This window comes from Diabrotica virgifera, chromosome 1 (assembly GCF_917563875.1).
Source record: "Diabrotica virgifera virgifera chromosome 1, PGI_DIABVI_V3a".
Lineage (NCBI taxonomy): Eukaryota > Metazoa > Arthropoda > Insecta > Coleoptera > Chrysomelidae > Diabrotica > Diabrotica virgifera.
In genome coordinates, this window is record NC_065443.1 from 172,274,233 (window position 1) to 172,302,228 (window position 27,996).

Sequence of the window (27,996 nt, forward strand, 5' to 3'; positions counted from 1 at the left end):
AGTAGAATCTCTATAGTGAAGGATTTGGCCAGATTTGTGGAAGTGAGTATATGTATGTACATGATGATAATGTGGAATAAATAATGAAAGAACAAAATCAAAGACTGATCCGTCAAGGCTGAAGAATTACAGAAACTAAAGAATGATGAGCAAAATATTCGAATAAATACACTCTCTCATAACTTAGAGGAGCAAGCGCAATAAGTTTATTCCTCACCCTCATTACACTGCAATACCATAGTTTGGAATGGAAAGATCAGATATTGTTACAATTTAGAGACACCCTGAGAAAAGACAAAAAACATTTCTTTGGTAGCTTTTTAATAAAAGTTTTTTTGGTTTCGACATTCAAAGTTGTCCTAGTAAAAAGGCTGAAAAATCATAACCCCGAATTTTATTCATCTTTCATAGAATAGAGATTATTTCGTTTTTGTTTTAATATTTTAGTACTAGGGGGTTTAATTTGTTTTTATTTAATGATTTAGATAATAAAAATATAATACAACGTAGTAACTTTTCATCATATGTATTTTTATTTTTTATTTTATTGTTTATTTTATATATACATGACCACGAAGAAGATAGATTGATGATGTGGAAGAAGACCTAAATATTCTAGGGGTCAGAAGATGGAGGGAAGTTGCCAGGAATCGGCAGGAGTGGCGACGTCTTTGCGAGCAGGCCAAGATTCACAACGGATTGTCGAGCCACTTATAAGTGCTCAAACAATATTCAAATTGATTTATTACAACACCATTAATATATGTATTATACCAAAATAAGTTTTTTCTATGAGCGTGCAAAAAAGTCTACTTTTCCGCACGCGTTTTAGTTTTTAAAGTTTTACTTTTCGCACTGGATTTACATACATATTGTGCTTTTAATGCCAAATTGCTTAGGTAACAGAACATATCAAGATTATTGAAAACGTCGAAAATAGATGGGGGTAGTTCTTCGTCACTTGATAACATCTAAATCACTGAAATATTTTAAAATTCGTAAATAAAGATGTGTGGAAATTTTAAAGTGTGTGACATGCTTTTTGACAATAATTGCTTTGTTTGACATCGTTGCTATGACTTTAAAATATTAAAACCTGTATTGATATACACTATTACTGCATAACAGGTATTTAAGCACCGCATTGACTTTAATTCGGGATTATTATAAATTAGCGTTATTTTTTAATTCAATTAATTGATTAAGATTTGGTCATTTTTTAAACGCTCGTAGAAAAAATATTGTTCCTAACTCTTGAGGAAAAGTATGACTTTCCGCACTAGTTAGGAAAATAACTATTTCCGGAGACATGATCATGTTAACATTACTTCTAATGGCATTAGGTTGACAAAAAATATAGTCCTATTCGGGACGCAATTCAAATGTCAGGAACCACAAATTTTAGGTCATGTTACATGTACCGAGCTTTCCTTGCTCAAGTGATGAGTTTGGATTTAGAACAGGGCTTTTATAAGGCAGCGCTTATTTAAAACTCAGTTTTTACCGATAATGTTTCATAACTAATGGGTTACGACACGATACAATGTGAACGAATCTAATTAATCCCTAATTACCTCATTAATCACTAATTATATATGCAGTAGAAACTATATAAATTTTATAGTCCGAAAAAAACGGCACTCGAAGCCAATGTATATCTAGTAGAAAATCTTATATCGTTACTCTAATAATGTGCGTTTATTGCCGATCTGAGAAGTCTAAGGGACAAAATGATTAGAACTTAATTAATAGTTTTACAAAAGTGACGATAATGACTATATTCACGTGAGAAAATGATTAATGCTACTGTATAATTTTGAGCGTGCAATATATGAAACACAAAGATGACACATATCAAAACATGTTAGTAGTAGCCCTGTTATTAAATTTTTTAAATAAACTTACCTGTTAAACCTAAACTTGTTGTACTCTTGGAATGTGAAGCCATTTTTGTCAAGTTCGTGGTACTTTGACTATGCATCTTGGACAGTTTCTCAATATCCGTGCTTCCCACGAAAGCCGATTTTGGCCTTCGTGGCAACGACGTGTTGCAGTTGTCACTTAAAACTGATGCTTCATGGTATCCTGAACTATCTGAACTATTTCTGGAATGACAGATGACTAAACCTGTTTCGATTTTTTTCGACTGCAACTCACTAACTTCTGAAACGGTGCTCGCTGGTTTTTCTTCCGAATTTCGACGAGATTCTGGAAAAAACAATATTTATTTTTATATTTTATTTCATTTTACTCATATATTCTAGATCAGAACTAGTTTAACTTGAATCAGCTGACAGATTCGCCGATCAATGAACAAAGGAAAATACAGGAGTTGGTTGATAGCTGACAGAAGAAAGAAAAGACCTAGCTTCAGAAATACGTACATATACATTAGATGTAGAAAAAGAATAAAAAAATGAACCTAGATCCTAATCCTCTAGTGATGTTGGCGACCACATTAACCCATGTTATTCTATTCACAGTAGCTCGAAATATATCAGTTGACGTTAGACCAGTCAATTTCCTAAGATTGGCTCAGCCAGGATATACATCTGCTTCCAGGATCTCTTTCTCTCAAGCCTCTTGCCTTGTAGAATCAGCTGACATTTCTACCTTTTAATTTTCTTTGCTCTTCCATCGTCTGCAATATTTTATCTGTCACCCATTCTTGCATATTTTCTTTGTTTGATTTAAGATTTTTATGCGAAAGTATCGTAATATATGTCATCATTTTGTTCCACTGTTCTATACCGCTAGTAGTGTTTTTAACTACTTTCGCAAAATTCTTCCAAGATCTGTTTTTACTTTTTTCTGGATGTTGCTTTCTTTCAGTATGGATGTGCGCCTGGATATGTTTTTTCTGAGGTGATAAGATTACGAAACCTTTTTTATGTTGATAAAATAAATTTTGTTTCACATTTTTTTCATTGGGCTATCACCGGGTGCTTTCCATGTATAAAGGTATAAAAGGTAGAAAGAGGTGTCCAAAGGTCTTTTGGTAGAATTAAATAAGTCTTTCTCCATTTTTGTTTCTTGTGCCATACTTACAACATTCTCGACTGTACATTGTCCTATTTTGGTTATAGCCCAAGCTGATGCTAATAATTCATGTTTTTTGCCAGTATTAGAGTCTTCTAGAGTCTGATAGAAATTTCTATTTCTTCACTATCACTGCTTAAGATATATCCCTTTTTACTATTATCGAGACGCCATTTCTGTTCCTTATTGTATCATCTGAAAAATAGATATGGTCTTCATCTATAATTATTGTAACTCCAGAATGTGGCCATCGAACTTCACTGAATCGAAGATATGGAGTTTAAGAATCCAAAAAAATTAAGAAACACTGACTTTTAAGATGCATCTACATATTATGAATACTACTGAAAATTTCCAGAAAGAAATAGCTCACAATTGAAGAACTTCTAAAGCAAAGATATATGAAGTGTCAACAAAAATTACGAGACAAAACAACGCTTTGGCTTTGTTATTGATTAAAAATATACCTTCCTCGTATCTTTTTTAATACAGTGAAACATTATTTAAATTTGACTGGATTTTTAAAAATCTATTAATATAGGGTGCATCAAGAAGGCAAACAGAAAGTTATATTTTTTGCACTCACTCCGTATACTATATATACCTACTTATTTTGTAGAGCTATTATGACTGCCTAAATAATATAACCTGTATGGTAGTGAAATTATATGCAAAAGTAAATTATTATTACTTGACGAAATTAATAGTATCTGACGTAACGCTAAAAACAAACAAACATTTAATTTTTATTACTATTAATTATAGTTAATTTCCATATACTAGTACAAAATATTCATTTATGATTTGTTTGTTACCTATATAGTCGGAAAGATAGAAGCGGATTTTGTGCGTGATAAGTAATATGGAATAACTATACGGGGATATGTTGAATTAGCTGTGTACATGACTTTCACCAACGGCCGGAAACCAGAGTGGGGGCCGAGGGTAGTTATAAGGGGAAAAAGTCGCGGTTTTTATTATTTTTTTTGTGACGCTCATAATCCAGATAGTGCACCAAAATTTGGGAATAAGTAGGTCATGACGTAACTAAGTTAAATCTCTAGGGGCGGAACATTGCGTGGCCGACAAAGGGGTGGGGGTAGGGGTGAATATAAAAAATATAAAGGGTTTTTTGCGACGTTTGTGATTGAGATAGTGGACCAAAATTTGGGAATAAGTAGACCATGACATTACTAAGTAAAATCCCCAGAACCGGAAACCAGAGTGGGGGACGAGGGTAGTTATAAGGGTCAAAGTCGCCGTTTTTATTATTTTTTTTGTGACGTTCATGATCGAAATAGTGCACCAAAATTTCATAGGGGTCAAAGTCGCAGTGTGTATTATTTTTTTTTGTGACCCGGCACAACATTTGTCCCCCACGCAGCGTTCCGCCCCTGGAGATTTTACTTAGTAATGTCATGATCTACTTATTCTCAAATTTTGGTGCACTATCTCGATCACGAACGGCAAAAAAACCCCCATATATTTTTATACTCACCCCTGCCTACCACCCCTTTGAACACCAAGCAGCGTTCCGCCCTTGGAGATTTTACTTACCTCCAGTTAGTACCTTAGTTACCTCATGACCTACTTACTCCCAAATTTTGGTGCACTGTCTCCATCATAGGCGCCACAAAAAAAAATAATAAAAAACGGGACTTTGACCCCTTATAACTACCGTCGTCCGCCACTCTGGTTTCGGACTCTGGGGATTTTACTTATTTATGTCATGGTCTACTTATACCCAAATTTTGGTGCACTCATCTCAATCACGAACGTCGCAAAAAACCCCTTATATTTTTTATATTCACCCCTACCCCTACCCCTTTGTCGGCCATGCAGCGTTGCGCCCCTAGAGATTTTACTTAGGTATATCATGACCTACTTATTCCCAAATTTTGGTGCACTATCTCGGTCATGGGCGTCATAAAAAAATAATAAAAACCGCGAATTTGACCCCTTATAACTACCCTCGGCCCCACTCTGGTTTCCGGCCGTTGGTGAAAGTCATGTACACAACTAATTCAACATATCCCCGTATAGTTTTTCCATATTACTTATCACGCACAAAATCCGCTCCCAGCTCTTAGACTAATACCGCTACCAAGGTGGTTATGGATTGATTGCTCATTGTATTGTTTGTGATAATGGTAGGGGAGCCCAAGAGGGGATTTTTGTAGTTACTCGAGAGCGTCAGATTATTACATGGGGAGAAACCTTGTACCCTGAAAATGTACCTCTACCATATTATATTGACTCTTAATGCAGGGGAGTTCGCTAAGGGGGGCCGAAAAAAAAATATCCTTAGAAAAACTCGAAATAGTCAGATTAATTAAGGTAAGTTAAGTACATGCAAAACAGTGTATATTTCAAAAATCTGACGATTTGACGTAAAGCACATCATACAACGTGGGGAAGTACGGACACGAATGTAAGAGGTGAATCTATACTCGAATTTGTTATGGAAAACGAGCTGAACATAATAAATTCAGGTAATAAACCCACTTTTGTGACTAGTGCTCGAAAGGAGCACTACATACAATTTGAAGTAGGGGAAAAAACATGTACCCTAGAAACCTATCGTAACCCTAGGAAAACTAACTGGGAGGCGTATAAAGCAGACCTGGAATATAGTTTAAAACAGACTAAGGATACGATAAGAAATACAACAGACCTCGAAATGGTTGTGAAGCAGCTGCAAAACACAATCATCTCGGCGTATAATGACAACTGTCCTTCAATCAATAAGGAATCCAACAGGAAAGTGCCCTGGTGGAATGAGGAACTTAAAGAATTAAGAAGGAAAGTTCGTAAAAAATTCAACAACGCAATGAACAAGAATATCAGTTGGGATGAATACAGAAAGGCCCTAACTGAGTACAATAAAACTCTGAGGAAGCAGAAAAGAGAACAATGGAGAAGGTACTGTGAGGATATAGAAAGAACTCCAGAATACGCCAGACTCCATAAGATTCTCTCAAAAGGACCTCAGAGTTCGATATATACTCTCCAAACAGAAAACGGAGAGTACACAGAAACAGGGGAAGGAACTATCAGAGAACTGCTGAAAGTCCACTTCCCCGGTTCCCAAGTTACAGACTTAACTTTGGAGAACTGCCAGAAATCAGAACTAGATACCCCTCTGTGGGCATCCAAGGAGAAATGGCAGACAGCAAAGAAAGTAGTAACTGGGGAAAAAGTAAAATGGGCATTACACTCATTCGAACCTTATAAATCGCCAGGATTAGATGGGATTTATCCAGTACTATTGCAGAAGGGATCCGACCTTCTGGCAAATAGAATATGTACAGTGCTTCGGAGCAGTTTGGCTCTAGGATATATTTAAAAGGCATGGAGAATGATCAGAGTAACTTTTATACCAAAACCTGGAAAAACTGGACAGGATGGGGCAAAGTCTTTGAGACCAATAAGTCTTATGTCTGTTCTGCTTAAGACGCTAGAAAAACTGCTAGATAGGCATATACGGGATGGCGTATTGGAAAACAGACCGATACATAAGAACCAGTATGCATATAGAGCAGGAATGTCAACAGAGGCAGCATTACATCAGCTTGTAGAAAAAGCTGAATATGCTCTCAAGCACAAAGAGGTACTATTAGCGACCTTTTTGGACATAGAAGGAGCGTTCAATAACATATCCTTAGAAACAATCTCAAGAGCATCGAGGAGAAAAGGGATCGATGAAATTTGTTGCAAGTGGATAGACCACATGCTACAACAGAGACTCGTATATACGTCCATTCTAGGGGAGAGCATTATCGCCCAGGTCCGACGAAGGTATCCGCAGTGAGGTGTTCTGTTCCCGCTAATATGGAATCTTGTCATGGACGATTTGCTTGAGTCCCTGGAATTGAACGACCATGAAACCCTGGGCTATGCAGACGACTTGGTAGTCCTTGTTCAGGGAAAATTCCAAAACATAGTAAGGGAACGCATGCAGCAGGCCCTTAATATTGTCACCAAATAGACTGAGGAAGAAGGGCTGAGAGTCAGTCCTTCCAAAACAGTCACAATTGCGTTCACCAGAAGAAGGAAGCTGGAGGACTTAAGGCCTCTGATCCTTAATAATGGTGAACAATTGGAGCTGTCTAAAGAGGTAAAGTATCTAGGGGTTATACTGGACCCAGAACTTACCTGGAACCGACAGCTTGAAAGAGTAATTAAAAGAGCGGAGGCGACATTAATGCTGACCAGACGCACACATGGAAAAACATGGGGACTCTGTCCGAAAATGGCGTACTGGACATATACAACGATAATGAGACCCATGATAACATATGCATCCTTGGTATGGTGGACAAAGATGCAGCAAAGAACCGCTATAAACAAGATAAGCAGGATACAAAGACTTGCATACTTGGGAATAACGGGAGCAATAAAAACAACACCGACGGCGGCACTGGAAACCCTGTTAGACCTACCCCCTCTTGATATATTCATCAAAGGGGAAGCGAGGATGGGAGCATACAGGCTGCAAGGAAAACCAAGGAATAAATACGAGAACCTTGGGCATAATCAGATTTGGAACCAAGGTGGGGTAAGTATATCTGATACATACACTGACCACATGGTACCAAAATACACATTTAATAGGAACTTCGGAATAGAAATTAATGACCGAAGGGAGTGGAACAGCATCAGTAGCAAAATCAGGGGAACGATCTGGTATACCGACGGATCAAAATCCGATGAAGGCACTGGAGCCGGTATTTTTAGTGAAACAGAGAATGTAGGACTCAGTTTCTCACTAGAAACATACACAACTGTGTTTCAAGCGGAAATGTACGCAATTCTGCAGTGTGTCACAATGAACAACTTGAGGGCCTATGAAAATAGACGGATCAATATACTCACAGACAGCCAAGCATCACTGAAGGCACTAATGAGCCCGAAAGTGACGTCAAGGCTGGTATGGGAATGCCGGCAAGAACTGGAAGAACTGGCCGAAAGAAATAGTGTAACTATATTCTGGGTGCCAGGACACACCGGGATAGACGGTAATGAGAAAGCAGATGAGCTGGCAAGGAACGGTTCATCAACTTTATATTTGGTCCCAGAACCTGCTCTAGGAGTACCTAAAACAATAATTAGGGGAATGGGTCAAAAACAAACACAAAGAATACTGGGGGAACGTACCTGGTGAGCGACACGGGAGGCCCTTAATAAGGGAACCCTCAAAACGGAGAGCTGAGGAACTAATAAAATTACATAGGAGTCAGCTCCGCATAATTACAGGTCTTCTCACGGGTCACTGTGCCCTGAAAGGACACCTGAATAGAATTGGGCTGTACGAAGGGAACCTTAACTGCAGACTGTGCAATAGGGGAACTGAAACAGCATATCATGTACTGTACGAGTGTGAAGCTTTGGATCACAAGAGTCAGACTATTTATGGACAACCAAAATTAAGTCCAGCAGAATATGCCACTCAACCCATGCTAGGGATGTACAATTTGGTACGTGGAACGAAGCTTGTGGATTGGGTGACATAAAAGGTAGGATGGCTGGCACAATAAGCCCATGAGGCTGCAGTGCCATCGGAGACATATGTCAGACGACCTAAAAAAAAAAGTATATATTATGTAAACATAAACAAGCACTATTTTTAATTAATACCGCATGAATTGGTCACGTTAGGTTTCGATAATAATTATTACCTACCTTTATCATAAGAATAATGAACTAAAATATTTTATATCGCTATATTTTTATACATTTATATATTTTATATTTTCATATAAAGCTATTCTTCCAACCGACATTTCCTAGTCACGCAGGATAATGAATACACAAGCCTAAGACTAATAAAAGCCGGTGTACCACAAGGAAGTGTCTTGGGACCAATATTGTACTTGCTCTACACTGCTGACCTACCAACAAGTAACAGAACAACGTGTGCAACTTTTGCTGATGACACTGCTGTACTAGCCTCTCACCATGATCCAATCACAGCATCCAGAACCTTCAAAAAGACCTTAATAATATCCAAAGATGGCTTAAAAAATGGAAGATAAAGGCGAATGAGAGTAAATCGACCCATATTACATTCACCATGAAAAAACAAAAATGTCCATCTGTAACTCTGAATGAAACACAACTCCCACAAACAGATACTGTCAAGTAGCTAGGAATCCACCTTGATAAGATAAAAGAAAACAACTAGGAATAAAATTCCGAGAAATGTACTGGATCATCGGTCGTAAATCATAACTATCGCTTGAAAACAAACTTCTGATATATATAAAGCTATATTAAAACCAGTGTGGCCCTATGGTGTCCAACTTTGGGGGAGAGCCAGTCAAAGAAACCTAGAAATACTGCAGAGATTCCAGAACAAAGTCCTTAGAACAATGCTGAATGCCCCTTGGTAAAGTCGGGTCCATAGATGTTTCGCCCGTCGGCAAATTCAAACAGATAACATTTGTATTGTTATGAAATTCGAGTAACCGATGTCCCTTTTGTTAAGGCACACGCCGGTATTTTTACAACCGGGTTACTCATTGTAAATCAATCAGTTTAACACTTGAAAATGTATACTTGGGCATTAGTACAGTTAAAATTGTTAGACGATTATATTTAGATGAAATATTAAGCAATAGAATTGAAACTTTTTTCTACTTTTAAGGACAAAAATGCAAGTTCATTAGCGGAACGTGAATTCAAAATTATTCTGCAGATTATATTTGAAGCAATATTTGATTAAAACATCTCATTTTTGGTGGTAAAAATATATTAAATACATATATTAATTTGTCTGGACTAAAGGTGGTAAAAGATGGTCTGGAGTTATATTTTTGTTTGAATTTGCCGACGGGCGATAGATAGATGGTGTCAACTTTACGTGCCAAACTATGTGATAGAGCAAGACCTCAATGTGCCATCCATAAAAACAGTAATAACAGAATATTACAAAAAATATTCCAAGAGACTAGAATCTCATCCAAACGAGTTAGCCAGCAACCTCGCACTGATGACCATAAGGATGCACGACGCCTGAAGAGATTCAAAGTAGTGGACCTAGCAAGAAAATTCGAATAATCTGTGATAATTAAACTTATTTTAACTTGTTTTAATTTAATTTATGTAAAGAGGGAGATCACTGGATCTCCCTCTACAGGTCATTTAATTGTTGTCAAATAATTTACCTATTGTTCTCAGTTAAGAACAGATTGTAAATAAAACATTTAAAAAAAAATTATATTTTATAGCAGTTAAATGAAACACGAAACATTTGACTGTTTAAGTAAAGTGATCTAATAAACCTGCAAGTTTCAAGATCCATTTGGTAATTCCAAAGCGAATTGGCAAAAAACAGTGTTTGTTTTATCATTTGTCAGTTATCAACACATTATACTACGTACTTAAATAACCAATAAAAGTTGCAATTACTGACTTATTCTGTTTTACTGTTACAAAATATTTAAAATTGTTAGTATTATAATACAGCAACTACCATAATTCTTATTTTTTATAACATTAAGCACAATAATTATGTATTAATATAAAGCAAAAAACTAAAAAGTGCGGAAGTTTTGTGACAATTTATGTATAAAAATCCATAACATCAATGACTCTAATTTAAAAATGTCTATTATATTATAGTAAATATTGTATATATAGTGTGTATTTATTTTATGCCGTCTTAAAGGATTCAGCTTTCAGCTTGTTCTTGGTCTTATACAATAGAAATGCACTAAAAAATAAATCGTTATAAATGAGTAGGTATAGTAGTTCCATTTTATCTTTGCCCATGGGGCACGATTCATTTTCAAATAAATTAAATCACAACATAAAGTGAAACGTACGCCGATGTGAGTAGTATATAGAATTCAGTATACAAAATGTATACAGTATGGTGCAAATGAAAGGAATAAATTCGTTATTTCGTAAACCGGGGATTTTAAGGAAAAATCCCGAAACAGGTCGACTTTTATTTTTAAATTATGATATTTTGGCATATATGGCACACTAGTAACGTCATCCATCTGGGTGTGATGACGTAATCGATGATTTTTTAAATGAGAATAGGGATCGTGTGATAGCTCATTTGAAAGGTTATTCAATTTTCTATTAAGTAGCATAAACATTTACATAATTATTTATACAGTGTCCAAAAAATTTTTTTAAATTAAATTATTTTACAAAAAAAAAGAAGAATGTATGTAATTTATTTAATTCAAAATACATTTTACTGCTGTCACAAATCAGAAAAAAATGTTTATTCATAAATAAATACTGATTTTCGCTTAAATTAAATGTTCAAACTTCGAAGAGGCGGGTGGTTGGCGGGAGCTGACTTTATCATTGAATTTAATCGAAAAGCAATGTTTATTTGTGAAATAAACATGTTTTTCTGTTTTCGGGTAACAGTAATAGTTATTTTCCTAACAAGTGCAGAAAGTCATTCTTTTCCGCACGCGACTGCAGTTTGCCGAACGACGCGAAGCGGGAGTTCGGCAAGCAGTCGAGTGTGGAAAAGAGACTTTCTGCAAGAGTTAGGAACAATATTTTTTCTAAGAGTCTTTAAAAAATTACCAAATCTTAATCAATTAATTTAATTAATATGAAAATACATACACAAATTAATTTTTTGACAAGGTTGTCAAAACCAAACTTTCAATATAATTAGTTAGCATGACAACGATCTTGGTTTCCATGACGATGATTCAAAACGACTGTTATTGTCTACCGATTTGACTTTCGAATATTATGTCAAAATGATTTTATTTCATCGAATTGTCGCGTTAATTTCATTAAAACAGGAACACAATAAGATATATTTGAAATAAATTAGTAAATAATATCTAAATATTAGTTTATTGCATGTATTATAATTACTTTAAGACTATATTAACATATCTAAATTAACACGCGTGCGGAAAAGTAAAAACCGCGTGCGGAAAAGTAACACGCGTGCGGAAAAGTGAAACTTTCTAAACTAAAATGCGTGCGCGAAAGTAGACATTTTTGCACGCTCGTAGAAAAAATGTATGTTGAATTAAATAAATTACATACATACTTCGTTTTTTTTGTCAAATAATTTGATTAAATTTTTTTTTGACACCCTGTACAAGTAATTATATAAATGTTTAAATTACTGAGTAGAGAATTAAATAACCTTTCAAATGAGCTAGCACACGGCCCCTATTCCTATTTAAAAAAATCATCGATTACGTCATCACGCTCAAATGGACGACGTCACTAGTATGACATACAGGGTGCGCCAAACCTCTGGTTTTCTTTGATTACGGCTAAACTATGAGATATACAAAAAAATGTTTATAACAAAACTAATGTGTATTAAAGAGGTCTATAATTTAAAATTATTTTCAATTATACAGGGTGAGTCAGAACGACGGTATGAACCAAAGTTGTATTTTTTTAAATGGAACACCGTATATATTAAATCATTTTTGAATATATTATTTAAAAATATGAAAAATTTGTATAAGGTCTTATAGGCCTAAAGTTAATAATTTTCGAAATATTTACATTCTTATTGAGAAAAATGGTAATATTTATAGGGTTGTGGATTATGTTTCCAAGGAAATAAAAACTTTTTTTTTAATAGTTTTTAAATAGGAAAGTTTTTAAAATATAGTGTTATTTTTAAATAATTTAATATTTTTTACTTTTAGCCATAAAATATACCGTGTGATCACTATTTGCAAATACAAAATTTTCTCATTGTTTTTAAATGGGACACCCTGTATATTAGTTTTGCATTTTGTAGTAAATATTACAACCTTTCTTTTGGTATAAGGTTGTATGTACAGCATGTTTCGTTTTGAAGATATTTAAAAAAAAAACTATAGATTTTACGTTTTTGCGGATTTTTTATTTAAAAATTTTTTTGCAAAAAAAATAATTATAATCTGGTTTTAGAAACATACACTAAAATATAAAATATGAAAATAAAAACGTAATTAAAGATTAAAATAAATCGTATGCTAGTACAATTCAATCGAATTTAATAACTTTAAATTATTTTACAAAAAATATTTTACCATATTAATGAATGCATAAATTAGTTACTAAATTAAATAAACAACCAAATTTTAAATCAACCGTAGTAATTCTTCTACCGCAGCAACTTTCCTGTACCAAATTAATTGTTAGTTATATTGTATTTACGAGTAAGATCAGTTAATAACTTTTTAATTTACCTACATCTTGAGAACGTATAAAGTATGCTTTGAAACAAATGAACGTTATGGAAGTATATAAAGAAGTAAATAGTATCTATGTACCTACTCGTGTCACAAAAGCTGGTAATAATTTCTAATGGTTTCGCCCAAAACAAATGTCATATCCAAAAATTTTTCGGTTAAAAAATTAAAATTTAAAATATAAAAAATTGTTACAAAAATTTCAACTACAAAAGTATTACCAGCTTTTGTGACACCAGTAAATACTATTTATATTAATAAATAATTTGGCTGATACATTTAACATTCAGCTGTTTTAAATCATACTTTATAATAATTTTTATATTCTCAAGATGTATGATGTATGTAAGTAAATTTAAAAGGTAAATTAAAAGTTTAACTAAATACAATTTAACTAACAATTAATTTGGTACAGGAAAGTTGCTGTAGTAGAAAAATTACTACGGTTGATTTAAAATTTGGTTGTTTATTTAATTTAGTAACTAATTTATGCATTCATTAAAACGGTAAAATATTTTTTGTAAAATAATTTAAAGTTATTAAATTCAATTGAATTGTACTAGCATACGATTTATTTTAATCTTTAATTAAGTTTTTATTTTCATATTTTATATTTTAGTGTATGTTTCTAAAACCAGATTATAATTATTTTTTTTGCAAAAAAATTTTTAAATAAAAAGTCCGCAAAAACGTAAAATCTATATATATATATATATATATATATATATATATATATATATATAGTGACTGTACACCCCGATATGGGGCTAAGTCGCGTAAGCTTTCTAGATCCTATTTCTTAGGAGGATCAGTCCCTTTTGCTTATGTTATCTTCTTAACGATTTCTCTCCATTTTTTCCTATCTCTAGTTTTTCCCCGCCATTCTCTGACTCCTGCGTTTTTTAAGTCTTCTTCAACTTCTTGCAACCACTTTGATCTTGGTCTTCCTCTTTTCTTTCTTCCTCCTGGATTCCATTCTATCATAGCATATGTCACTGCTTCATCTCCTGCCCGCCAGATGTGACCTAACCATCTAACTCTGCATTGCTTTATTTTGGTCACGATATCTTCTTTTAGTACTTTCTTAATCTCTGCATTTGTTCGGCTTCGATATTCATTTTGCTCTGTTCTGATTGGTCCCAGTATGGTTCTCATGATCTTTCTCTCCACTATTCTTAAGTTTTCTTCATCTTTTTTAGTCATCGTCATTGTTTCTGCTGCGTATAATAATATTGGTCTAATTATGGTGTTATACATTCTCATCTTGGTTTTAATAGACAGTATTTTGCTTTTAAGTAGTGTTTTATTTGCAAAATAAGCTTTATTCGCTGCCAATATTTTTTCTTTTATTTCTGGTATTCTTTCACCCGTTTTGCTTATTGTCACTCCTAGGTATTTGAAATGTTCTACATCTTCAAACTCTGAATTTCCTATTTTGGTTTTTCCTTTTATTGCTGGTTTCCCTAGTCTTAATATTTTCGTCTTTTCTTCATTTAATGTGAGTCCCATTGTCTCCCCTTTCTCTTTTATTTCTTCTAGCATTTCTTTCATTATGTTTCTATTTTTTGCAATAATAACAATGTCGTCTGCATATGCGATTATTTGTCCACCTCTTGTTCTTAGGTTTCCTTTGTTTATATTTCGTAGTACATATTCTAAAGCTAGATTAAACAGTGTCGTGGATAAGGCATCCCCTTGTTTCACTCCTTTATTTATAATGAATTCATCTGTCTCGCCTCTTTGCGTCTTTATGCTAATTTTGGTAGTTCTCATTGTCATATTTATTAATTTTCTGAGTTTATGTGGGATTTTTAATTTTTCCAGGGCAATCATTAGTTGTTTTCTCTTAATCGAATCAAATGCCTGTTTGAAATCGATGAATAGCATTTCTAATTGCAGTTTGTATTCATTTGCTTTTTCCATTATTTGTTTTATTGTGTGTATAGCATCTATTGTTGATCTTCCTTCTGTGAATCCACATTGGTACTGTCCCACTCTCTTCTTCGTGATCTTTGCCAATCTTTTTCTTATTATCGAAGTCAATATTTTATATGTTGTGCTTAGTAGTGTTATTCCTCTATAATTTTCACAAATTTGTTGGTCTCCCTTTTTATGTATTGTTATTACCTGCCCTATCTCCCAGTCCTCTGGCATCTTCTCTTCCTTCCATATATTTTTCAATAGTGATAGTATTTTTTCCTTCAGTTCCTTTCCTCCATATTTTATAAGTTCCATGTTAATTTCGTCTTTTCCTGGAGCTTTTCCATTTTTGCTCTTCTGTATTACTTCCTCAAGTTCATCTATTGTTGGCTCTTTTGAGACTGCAATGTGTATTTCGTCTGCATCTTCGTCCACCGTTTCCTCTTCGTGCATTTCTTCTCCAGTGTATTCCTCCGTCAAGAGTTCTCTGTAGTGATCTGCCCATACCTGCCTATATTCAGTGTCTTCTACAATGACTATTCCCTCTTTATTTTTTATTCCGTTTGTTTTACCTTTGTATTTTTTGGTTTGTTCTTTAATATTTTTATAGAAATGTTTCGTGTTTCTATTTGTTCTTTCCTGTTCTATTTCTTGCATCTTTTCATCTGCCCATCTTCTTTTATTTTGTCTTATAATTTTCTTAGCGTCCTTTCTTAATTTTTCATAACTTTCTCTGTCTTCCTCTTTATCCGTTCTCAGCCATTTAATTCTTGCTTGCACCTTTTGTGCTGTTAGTTCTTTACATTCGTTGTTATACCATTCGTTTTTTGTTTTCTTCTGGTGTTTGCCTACCTGCTTTTTTGCAGCTTCTTCTATTGACTTTTTGATCATGTCCCATTCTGATTTGATGTCCTCTGCTTTATATTTCTCTCTTATTTGCACTGTTACTTCTTCTTCATATTTTTTTCTAATATCTGCATTCTGCAATTTATTGACATTCCATTTTTTCTGTTGATTTTTCTGTTTAGTTTGGATTTTAACTTTTTGTCTTATGGTGGCTGCGACCATATAATGGTCTGAATCCGCACACGCACCTCTGAAAGTTCTCACGTCCTTCATTGAAGATTGTTTTCTTTTGTTTATTAGTATGTGATCAATTTGGCTATACGTTTTCTGATCAGGTGACCTCCATGTTACTTTATGCATTTTAGGGTGTTCAAATTTTGTTGAGCTTATTATCATGTTTGTTCTTGTTGCTAGGTTACATAGTCTTAGACCATTATCATTAGTGTTTTTGTGTACGGTGTGTTTTCCTGCAATTTGCTGTAAAAAATCTTCTTTTCCAATCTGGGCATTGAGGTCTCCTAGTATAATTATAACATCTTCTTTGGGTATTTTTTCCATCTCTTCTTCTATCTTATCATAAAAATTGTCTTTATCGTCTGTGTTGCTTGTTTTTGTAGGTGCGTATAGGTTTAATAGTGATATATTGAATGGTTTATTATTTATTCTTACATACGCAATTCTTTCACATATCGGTTTAAAGTTTATGACTTTTTCTCTTAGCTGTCCTAGAATCATGAATCCCACTCCTTTTTGTCCTTGCTTCTTTCCTCCTGAGTATAATAGTGTAAAGTCTTGTTTATCAATCTGTCCTTGTCCCTCCCACCGTATCTCTTGCAGTGCTGCAATATCTATTTTATACTTTGCTAGTTCTTTGCTTATTTCTAACATTTTTCCTGGTGCCAACATCGTTCTTATATTCCATGTGCTTATTTTCAGTTCTTTATGTTTTTTATTTTTTTGTTTTCGTCTTGTATTTTTGTTTCCTTGTCTGCTCTTATTTATTTCTTTTTTGTGATACATCAATTTATCTGCACTCATTTCCTTTTTATTTGCCTCGTCCGTCGCCAAATAAGTATTGTCTTGTATTCTCTCATCAGTTGCTAGTTTTTTGAAACGTTTTGAAAAACCTCATCCAACTGATTCTTGTTCTTATTCCATTTCCTCTCCCGTCCATCTATTATCAATTTGTTGTGCTTAATTTGGACGCGTTTTCCTTTCTTTATTTCATCATTTGCTATTTTGACTATTTCTTTTTGTATTTGTAATTCCTCTTTCGTTAAATCATTGTTTATATATATTCTTTCTTCTTTTACTTCTTTAAGTTTTCTTTTATTTTCCATTACTTTTATTTTTTCCTCTTTGTTTGGCAATCTGACTAAACATGTTTTGTTTCCTAATTTCACAGCTTCTTCTATCTTTATATTAATATCTAGTTCTTTTTTCATAAAGTTCTCCATATTTTAGTGTATGTTTCTAAAACCAGATTATAATTATTTTTTTTGCAAAAAAATTTTTAAATAAAAAATCCGCAAAAACGTAAAATCTATAGTTTTTTTTTAAATATCTACAAAACGAAACATGCTAGGTACATACAACCTTATACCAAAAGAAAGGTTGTAATATTTACTACAAAATGCAAAACTAATATACAGGGTGTCCCATTTAAAAAAAATGAGAAAATTTTGCATTTGCAAATAGTGATCACACTGTATATTATATGGCTAAAAGTAAGAAATATTAAATTATTTAAAAACAACACTATATTTTAAAAATTTTGACCTATCATTTAAATTTTTATTTCTTTGGAAACATAATCCACAACCCTATAAATATTACCATTTTTTTCAATAAAAATGTAAATATTTCAAAAATTATTAACTTTAGACCTATAAGACCTTATACAAATTTTTCATATTTTTAAATAATATATTCAAAAATGATTTAATATACAGGGTGTTTCATTTAAAAAAATAAAACTTTAGTTCATAACGTCGTTCTGACTCACCCTGTATAATCAAAAATAATTTTAGAATATAGACCTCTTTGATACACATTAGTTTTGTTATAAACATTTTTTTGTATATCTCATAATTTAGCCGTAATCAAAGAAAACCAGAGGTTTGGCGCACCCTGTATACACCAAAATATAAGTTAAAAATAAAAATCAACCTGTTTCGGGATTTTTTCTTAAAGTCGCCGGTTTACTAAATAACGAATTTATTCCTTTCATTTGCACCATCCATACTGTATACACATCGTCTGTAAGTAATTTGTTCGAAAATGAATCGTGATGGTAATGGGAAAAGTTAGAGTGGACGAACATCTATTTATTTTGGTAAATCTTTTATTTTTTTCAATCACCTTTAGCATTTCAATAATTATTATTTTTCTTAATTTTGACGTCTCATATTTATTCATAAAACTTTTAAACAAAGTTTTATGTTTAAAGTTAAACTTAAACAAATATTACTCGAGGAATTGAAAATAATGGCAGAAAATAGAAAAGAGATGGGTGACTGGAAATTAAAATTGCTATTGTCCTTTTCATGATTATTTTTCAGTGCGTAACAAATGATAGGAAAAAGGGTAAGTCCGTGATAATACACATTTACAGTTGAGTCCGCGAGTCTTTACCTGTGCGTCATCATTTAAAGCATACGAAATAAGTCGGAAATGTATTTCACGCAACAAAAGCTGACAGAAAGTTTCTACTGTTCCGATTACGGGTTTTATTATAAAATTTGACGTTATCAAATATATAGAATGTCAAAATTAAGTTTTGCTTCAAAATTTTTGTGCAGAATTACAGCTACATTTGAAGTAGATTAATAAATTATTTTATTATTATTGATTAATAAATAGATAAACAATTTATAAAAAAATTCAATGACATATTTTATTTTTGTTATTTTATTCACTTTGACGGAAATCTAAACACAATCATTTGTTTACTGTGTGAATGACGTTAGATTTGTATGTTTTAAATATTAATTGCCAAAATATAATTATATACCATAAAATTTCAAAGCTCAATATAAAATTAGTTGTAAAAACAACTGTTTGTGTAATATAAAGAAACTTCAAAACGCAAAAATTCGACAAAAGACGCAAAAAATTCAACTGTCTGACAGCCACAAAAGTAAACAAAGCAGAAACGTCAAACAAATTGTGCTTAAAATATGAAAACATACCGAATCGTCTTTTTTTGTACCTATATCTTTTCAATGCACTGAGTCTAGATGGTTCTTAAAAATAACATGTGTTTTTACTTAATAACAAACGGCAGCTGGTTTGTCATGAGTTTCATGCGTGGAAGAGAATGATGCTAGATAAAAAGTATGTGTTTTATCTCGCCAGGTATTAATGACGCACGGGTAAAGACTCGCGGACTCAACTGTATGACATTTATTCTAACATGACATTTTAGTTAAATCTGACAGTTGTCACATTTTATTTTCAATTTGGAATAAAAACAAATCAAATGTGTTTCTTGCATTTATAAAATGGTATTTTCTTTGATTTGTATAGTCTTATAAATTATACAGATTATATTTGTAATATTATTATCTAATTAAAAAAAAAATATTTTTTTATTATGGCGCCATCTATCGACAACTAGAATAATCACCGAACTAGAAATAATTACCAAAGTAATCACCGACGTGCCTTTTTTTCTGTCATATACAATCTAATACGTTAGAAAGAAATCGAAAAACTGTGACGCACTGAGAGATGATCATGAGAAAAAGAATAGCCCAAATCTGACATCCTGATAGGGTAAAACGAAGGAGGGAAAGAATAGTTATTTATGTATTAAGAGCGAAAAGTGATACATAATTGCTTGCGAGTAAGAGTTAGAGGTAATTACTCGAAAGCAATAATGTCACTTTGCGCTTGTAATACATACAACATTTTTTCTATAATCACTTAATAAAATGAAACTATAGTATTTTTACTACAAAGCAAGTAGGTCAAAATTTCTGACGTAAAAGCACTGTCAAAACATTAGAATGTGACTTTTCATCATGGCCACGCTTATGTCATTACTTGTCAGATATTTTTCTTTGTTTTTGTTTACTATAAAAATAATATCTAATTCTTTATTTTAATTAATGATGTCAATCGGATTTCATCAATTGCCGAAATATATTAATCATATGCCAAAATATTTGTTAATGTTAACGAAAATAATGATATTCCATAACATCAAATTTAGAATTGAAATTTGTGTAGCACAGCTAAAATACGACACCAACACCAATACGGAACTTCCCGACCTTGTATAAGCGTCCACATGCCACATGGTATAATAATTTAAATAATAAAAACGTAATCGCGATTACATTGAAAATTTTAGAATTATATTAATTAAATAACCAAAAACATTTATTATTATCAATAATATAAATTTTCTACAACAATTATTTAACTTCAATATTCCAGAAAATAATAATTTTAGTTAAATATTTTAAACTTTCGTACGCTACTCATACATTAAAACGCAAATGACAGTTCAGTGTTGTTGGTTGCGGTAAATTATGTATGCTGTGAGCTGTGAAAAAATCTATTTTAATGATTATACCTACACTATGATAATATTCTAATATTCTAATTCATATATTTCGGTAAGTAATGAAAACCAATTGACATCATTAATTAGAATAAATAATTATATATATTATTTTTATAGTAAACAAAAACAAAGAAAAATATCTATGACAAGTAATGACATAAACATGGCCATGATGAGAAGTCACATTCTAATGTTTTGACAGTGCTCATACGTCAAAAATTTTGACCTACGTAATCTTGCTTTTGTAGTAAAAACACTATACATATTATTTTTAAATTATTAACTTTATTGTAACTATTTTATATCTGTCATTATAATGTCATAACATTAACTTTTATATCTTTCAGTTTGAATGTTCAATGTGTTTGTATTGTATGGTTGTACGGTTGCTACGGACAACGAGCGAAAAATTAAACTTTACGCGCTAGAGCGATAATAGTATATTATGCAACGAGCATTTAATGATGGTCATTATGAAGCGAGTAGGGTTACGCAACAAGCCGTATGCGGCGAGTTTCGTATAGAGTACGAGCTTCATAATGATAATTAAATGCAAGTTGTAGACACTATTTTTTCTATGATCATTCACAACAAAAAATATATTCAAATTTATTAATTTTGTAACACAAATAAATTCAGTAGTTTGTCAGTTTGACGGTTTGTTTACATATTGAGAACTGTCACAGTGTATGTGTTTGACTCGCCATTGGTCACTGCGCGTGTACCACCTTTATCGCGAATGCCACATCGCGATTCTATTGGTTAAAAATCTGTATCTTAATGAAAATCTGTATCATAATGAAGCTCATTATGATTAGCTCATTATGACTGTCGAGTCATTATATGGCAGTGTCCGTGTTTAAAAGATATTTCTGCTTTATACATACGGCGGGCCATATGGCTTGTTTTTCGTTGTTTTAAGGTGAAGGGATGGTTGGGCTTACTAGCCCACTTGAGATTGAAACCTTTGATAAGAATATATTGCCGTATTAAGGAATGTGTAGATATTGTAATATGTTTTTAAAGTCAGTCGAGTTTGTAACATTCATCCGATAACATCCCAATAAAAACTTTGTTTTAAGCTACACTTGCGTATTTTTAATAGGGGTAATTTTCTGTGATCGAAAGTTATTTTCTATAATTTAATTTCGAACCTAGGGATCTTTGCGTAAAGTAACTCGTGGACATCCCAACGTAACATTTGGCGACCGCGATAAGGACTTTTATACGAGTGTGCTTAAAAGTTAGTTGTTTCCGCTTATTTTAGTGTAAACTTTTTCCGGCGAATAAATTCGTTTGTCGTGAGGCTCGGCCGAAGTTATTACCTTTTTAAGCGAGAAAATATGGCATTAGAATTAGAAACAAAACGCCGAACAGTGCTTCGTACTGCTTTTACGATAGCTGCTAATGTTTTGGACAATTTGTTATCTGAAACGGTGGACACTCGACCCTGGCAACAAATTAGTGTACAGTGGGAACTTTTACAAGTTAAGTACAATGAGCTTTGTGTCGTGGAAAGTGCGGTATTTGAAGCTATGGTCGAAAAGGCTTCCGAAGCAGAATTAATCAGTGAGATGGAGGCAAAGGATAGATACAGCACACGCTACTATGAACTTTAGTTTAGTAAGTTCAGAGTCATCAATAAAAGGTAAGCGCAGTTTTAAATTACCTCCAATCGAATTCAAGAACTATTCTGGGGACTTGATAGATTGGCTTCCATTTTGGTCGCAGTTCAAAGTAGTTTCATGATGATCCATCAATTGATTTAAACGACAAAATAGCTTATTTGAGACAAGCCACTGTAGACGGTAGTAAGGCCAGACGTTTAGTGGAGAGTTTTCCTGCAGTAGCCGATAATTACTCAAAAATTATAAAGAGTTTGAAGTCTAGGTTTGGCAGAGAGGATCTCCAGATTGAAGTATATATTAGGGAGCTCTTAAAGTTAATTTTGAGTCGAGTTTCTAGTAGTTCTTGTAATGGTTCTGCACTATATAATATGATAGAGAGTCAACTTCGTTCACTTGAGACCTTAGGCATAACTGCTGACAAATATGCGGCAATATTGTATACCCTTATTGAGTCATGTTTACCGGAGGATATGATCAGACTATGGCATAGACCTTCACAGGTTTTAAGGCCTTCTGGTTCCGTATCCATGCACAATGTCGAAGAATCTGCAGAAGATACAACTTTGGAGACAAGATTAAGTGGGCTAATGAGTTTTCTACAAAATGAAGTTCAAAATGAACAAAAAAATAATTTAGCAACGGAAGGTTTTGGTTTATCGACTGAAAATAAATATAAATCCAATAACCTGGTTGAAAAGAAGAATATAAAATTACCAAAGCAAGGAACTGATCAGCCATCAGCGACCGCTGCTGGGTTGATAAATTATGAGGTTGGCAGGTGTATTTTTTGTGAAGGACAGCATGACAGTATCAATTGTTTTAAAGCACAAAAATTGTCTATGGAACAGAAACGACGAACATTGTCAGAAAGGAAAGCCTGTTTTCCATGTTTGAAGGTGGGGCATTCTTCGAAGAAATGTAGAGGACGTTTGAATTGTATTTTGTGTTGTAAATCCCATGTTGTTTTGATGTGTCCTGATTTACCTGTTAACAAAATTGATACATCGACCTCAAGTATTAGCCGCTCGGAAGAAAATAGGACTGAGGATCAGACGCTTGCGAATTTGAATAATACACAGGTTTTTTTACAAACTCTGCGAGTAAACATAAGAAGTGCACATGGTACTAAACAAGTAAGGGCACTTATTGACACTGGATCGCAGAGAACATATATTCTACAGCGTACCGCACAAGAAATGGGTTTTTCTGCTAAAGGAACGGAAAATATCGTACATACGTTATTTGGCGGTAAAAGTACTTCTGAACAACGACATAAATTATACAAGGTAACTGCGAGTGAAGGGTCTCTTGTTCATTTGATGCCTTAGATCAACCAAAAATTTGTGCAGATGTCTCTCCTGTTTATCACGACCCTTGGGTTGAGGAACTTAGTGACATGAATATTTCGCTCAGCGATGTCGGACATATAGCACCAATTGAGATTTTGTTTGGAGCTGATGTTGTAGGCAAATTGCATACAGGGAGGAAATATCAGTTACAGTGTGGTCTTGTAGCAGTTGAAACTTTGTTAGGTTGGACTCTTATGGGCAAGGTGCCGGCAGTTGCTTCTAATTTCAGCACATTTATGATGCCGATTTCGTTGTTTGTTGATAGTTCTTCTTTGGCGAAACTCTGGGAGCTTGATATTATTGGGATAACCGATCCTGTAGAAAAATTGACACGAGAGGTGGCGGCCAAGGAGGCTACGAATTTTTTCTATGAGACTATCCGATGTGACAATGAAAGTAGGTATGAGGTTATGTTATGGTTTGTTCAACAGTAATTGGCTTGAGTTCAATTAGTGCGGTCGTAAATATTATTAAATTTATCTGACCTGGCCCATTGTTAAGACCCACCCGGAGCGATAAGCCACCGAGGTAGACAGAGTTGGTCTTTTGCAATTAACACTGACTAGACGGTACTCCCATAATAAAGCCTAAAATAAATTTTACCTGAAACCGGGCCTTTTATACTATTATCGGTTAATCCGGGCTGTTTATAGTGGTAACTAATTGAATTTAACCATTTACTGTTTAACATACCATACCTTGGTTGAACAAGCATCCTTTAATTTCAGATAATTTAGTTGTCACTAGAAGAAGGTTAGATACTACTTTAAATAAGTTGAAAAAGTCCAATTTGTTTGAATCGTATAATTTAATATTCAATGAGTGGTTGAACGAGGGTGTGATCGAAATAGTAAATAATCCCGAAGAGAATAATTGTGTGCACTATTTGCCTCACAGGCCCGTTATTAAAAATACTAGCGAAACTACGAAAATTAGGCCAGTCTTTGATGCATCATCTCATGAACAGGGTCGTCCTTCTTTGAACCAGTGTTTAGAGGTAGGGCCTAATCTTATTGAACTTATTCCTTCTGTGTTATTACGGTTCAGACAACAAAAAATATTAGGTGTGGTGTCGGATATTCGAAAGGCTTTTCTTCAAATTTCTGTACATTCGAAGGACAGAGATTTTTTGAAGTTCCTATGGGTAAACAATGAAGAAAAGGAATTTGTATTTCGACATAAGAGAGTTGTTTTTGGAGTCAACTGTAGTCCATTTCTTCTGGGTGCTACTATAGAATTTCATTTAATAAAGGTGCTGGAAAAATGTTGTAATGATATGCCGTACTCTAAAAATACAATTGAAAGGCTTATGATTGGGTTCTAAATATGTAGATAATTATGTGACTAGTGTTACCGATGAGAATGAGTTGAGAAAGTTCGTATCAGAAGCAACTGCCATCATGGAGGAAGCTAAGATGGATTTGATAGGGTGGGAGTCTTCTGGTAGTACAAAAACAGTTGTCCCTGTTCTTGGTGTTCTCTGGGACTCCTCTACTAAGAGACTGATGCTTTCTATATAAAGTCTATTCGGTAGGGATACACCGGTCACGGATTAATAAAGAAACAAACGAATCGGCAGGTCGATTGTAATATTTTAGGTATACCAGTAACATAAGCGTAGACCTCGGGTGCGTAGAGGGCCAATATCTATTTAATTATTGAATTTTTAGTAATTTTTTGATTAAAATTTAATAAACAGGATAATTTAAGGAAAAATAATAAGATAAATAATAAAGTATAATGCACCCTTGTTAGAAATACCTTTCTTAGCAAAAACTTAATACTAACTTAGGAGTAAGATTATGCAAAACACCTGACTAGAACATTTTCCCGAGCAGATGCGAAGAGACTTCCTTGACTAAAAGAACAATTAGGATTTACCCGCAAGTAATATTTTAAATACGAAAAAATATATAGATTAGTGCCGATTCGATATGCGGTCTACCATCCAATATGCGGTCTACCGCAGAGTAACTAATTCGGAATGTGGTCTATCACAGAGTAGTTATTTCGATATGCGGCCACCACTAAATAATGTTAATGCATTCAGTAAATTTTGCAACTACTCGTATATACAGTATGGTGCAAATGAAAGGAATAAATTCTTTATTTCGTAAACCGATGACATTAGGGAAAGTCCCGAAACAGGTCGATTTTTGTTTTTAAATTATATTTTTAATGAAGTAAAAGACAGACGTACTCTCAATCATGTATTGTAACTTCCGACGACCGGTTTCGCTCTCTAAAGTATGCAGAGCATCTTCAGGTCAACGGTTACAAGTCACTAAATGATTCGGTTACAAGGAGGTACTACCTCCTTCGGTTTATATTAATAAATTGAATGATCTTCCAAATGAGCTAGCACACGACCCCTATTCTCATTTAAAAAAATCATCGATTACTTCATCACGCCCATATGGATGACATTACAAGTATGACATTTATGGCAAAATATTCCAAAATATTCCAAATTGTATTTATTCCATGTATTGAGCCATACGCTAAATAAATAAATAATTTAAAAATAAAAATCGACCTGTTTCAGGATTTTTCCTTAAAGTCGCCGGTTTACGAAATAACGAATTTATTCCTTTCATTTGCACCATACTGTATAGTATCAAAATAAAGCTCATTTTTGACCTATTTTAATTACGGTAACTGTGTTGGCATTTTACTTATTCAAGTGAAAGTACTTAATTACCCAAATAGGTGCAAAACCAAATTAGAGAAAGTATGACAAACTAATGCAATTTTAATAGGTAATTTAACTAAATGCGTCGACAAACAAATCAGGAATGCTATAAGAAACTATAAGGACATTTGTTATCTTCCAGTTGAATTTATTCTGTCGAATTGGTAACGTCTTATATTGTTAATTTTGTGAGAATCTGTTCGTGCTGTGTAACCGAAAATGCCAAGACGTGTTTTAGATGTAGATACTCTAATTTGTAACCTACATAAGTACTTTATTGCGGAAAAAAACAATGGTGGTCCTTTAAAATCGGTAACGTCTGTACAACAACGCGTGTGCGATGCTTTAGGAATTAGCGAATCAAAATTAAGATCTACAATTAAAAACGAGAATAGTGAAGTGCCGGAAAACGATCACCACCATACTCGCCTGTCATTAAAAACGAACGATATGTTCGAAGGACGAAAATTTCAAATTCGTAATATCATATATCAAATGCGTGCAAATAAGGAACATGTGACTTTAGATACAATTTTACTTAAGTTAAAAGAGAGGAAATTTGGTGGCAGAACAAGTTTATGGCAAGTCCTACATAACATTGGATTCAAATTTAAAAAAGAGGATAACAGAAAAGCGCTTTGTGAAAGAAGTTCTGTTGTACACAAGAGAATTGAGTTTCTGAGAAAATATAACAAATTTAAAGAAGGGTCAACTTTTGTATATTTAGACGAAACATGGATATTTTCTAAGTGTGCTACCAAGAGAATATGGCAAGATGACAACATAAAATCGATCAAGCATACTAGTGGAGAAGGGAAGCGACATATAATTCTGCACGTGGGAGGGAAGACAGGCTTTATAGAAGGTGCTGATTTAATATTTTCTTCTACATAAAAAAACAGTGACTATCATGACAATATGAACACGGAAATGTTTGTGAAATGGTTGCGTGAAAAACTTCTTCCCGGATTAAGTGAGCCCAGCGTAATTATTTTAGACAATGCGCCTTACCATTCAGAAATACTAAACAAAAGTCCAACAAATTCGTGGAATGTAGATAAGATTAAAGAATGGCTAACAAATGAACGCATATCTATTCCACAGCATATATTAAAGTCTGAGTTGTTACGTTTGGCAAAAGAACATGCAAAACCAAAAATCTTTGTGGTGGATCAGGTTATTGAAAGTTACGGGCATCAAGTTTTACGTCTTCCACCATACCACTGCCAGTTTAATCCCATCGAATATATATGGGGAATAGCAAAACAATATTACGACAACCATATTGGGCCTAATGGGTATACAGACGAAGCGGTTTGGGAAACTTTGGCGAGAAGCACTTTCAATTGCAACTCCAGAAGTATGGCGGAACTGTATATACAAGTGCGAAAAATTAATTGAGGATTGGTGGATTCGTGAAAATAAAATTAACGAAATAAGTCCAATCATAATAACAATTAACGGTGACGACAGCGATGACGATGACAGCGATGGCGATGATAGTGTGAACAATAACGACTAAATCATTTTAGTAAAAAAAATGGGTACGTATATTGACTTAATATTATTTAGCATTTTACTTAAATATTTGATGTTTACATAATGCCCTGCTGTAGGATTTCCGGATCCTTTTCAAGGCGTGATCATTTTAGTAGGTGTGATTTGTTTGAAATCGAAACTATTTGTAGATATTGTAGGTACATACGTAATATTATATTATTGTTTTTAATAATTTTTATTTACGGGAAAAATACCCCAT

The 27,996-nt window shown here is 33.5% G+C and overlaps 1 protein-coding gene across 4 annotated transcripts in view; it reads right to left on the minus strand.

Moving 5' to 3' along the window:
* Positions 1–27,996, minus strand: part of LOC114340291 (uncharacterized) — a 903,606-nt gene that overhangs the window by 275,419 nt on the left and 600,191 nt on the right. For all 4 annotated transcript variants that reach the window (XM_050641761.1, XM_050641762.1, XM_050641764.1 and 1 more), the window contains one exon: positions 1,906–2,208. In XM_050641761.1, coding sequence (XP_050497718.1) covers positions 1,906–2,208 — 303 coding nt within the window. The remainder of the gene's footprint in view (positions 1–1,905; positions 2,209–27,996) is intronic.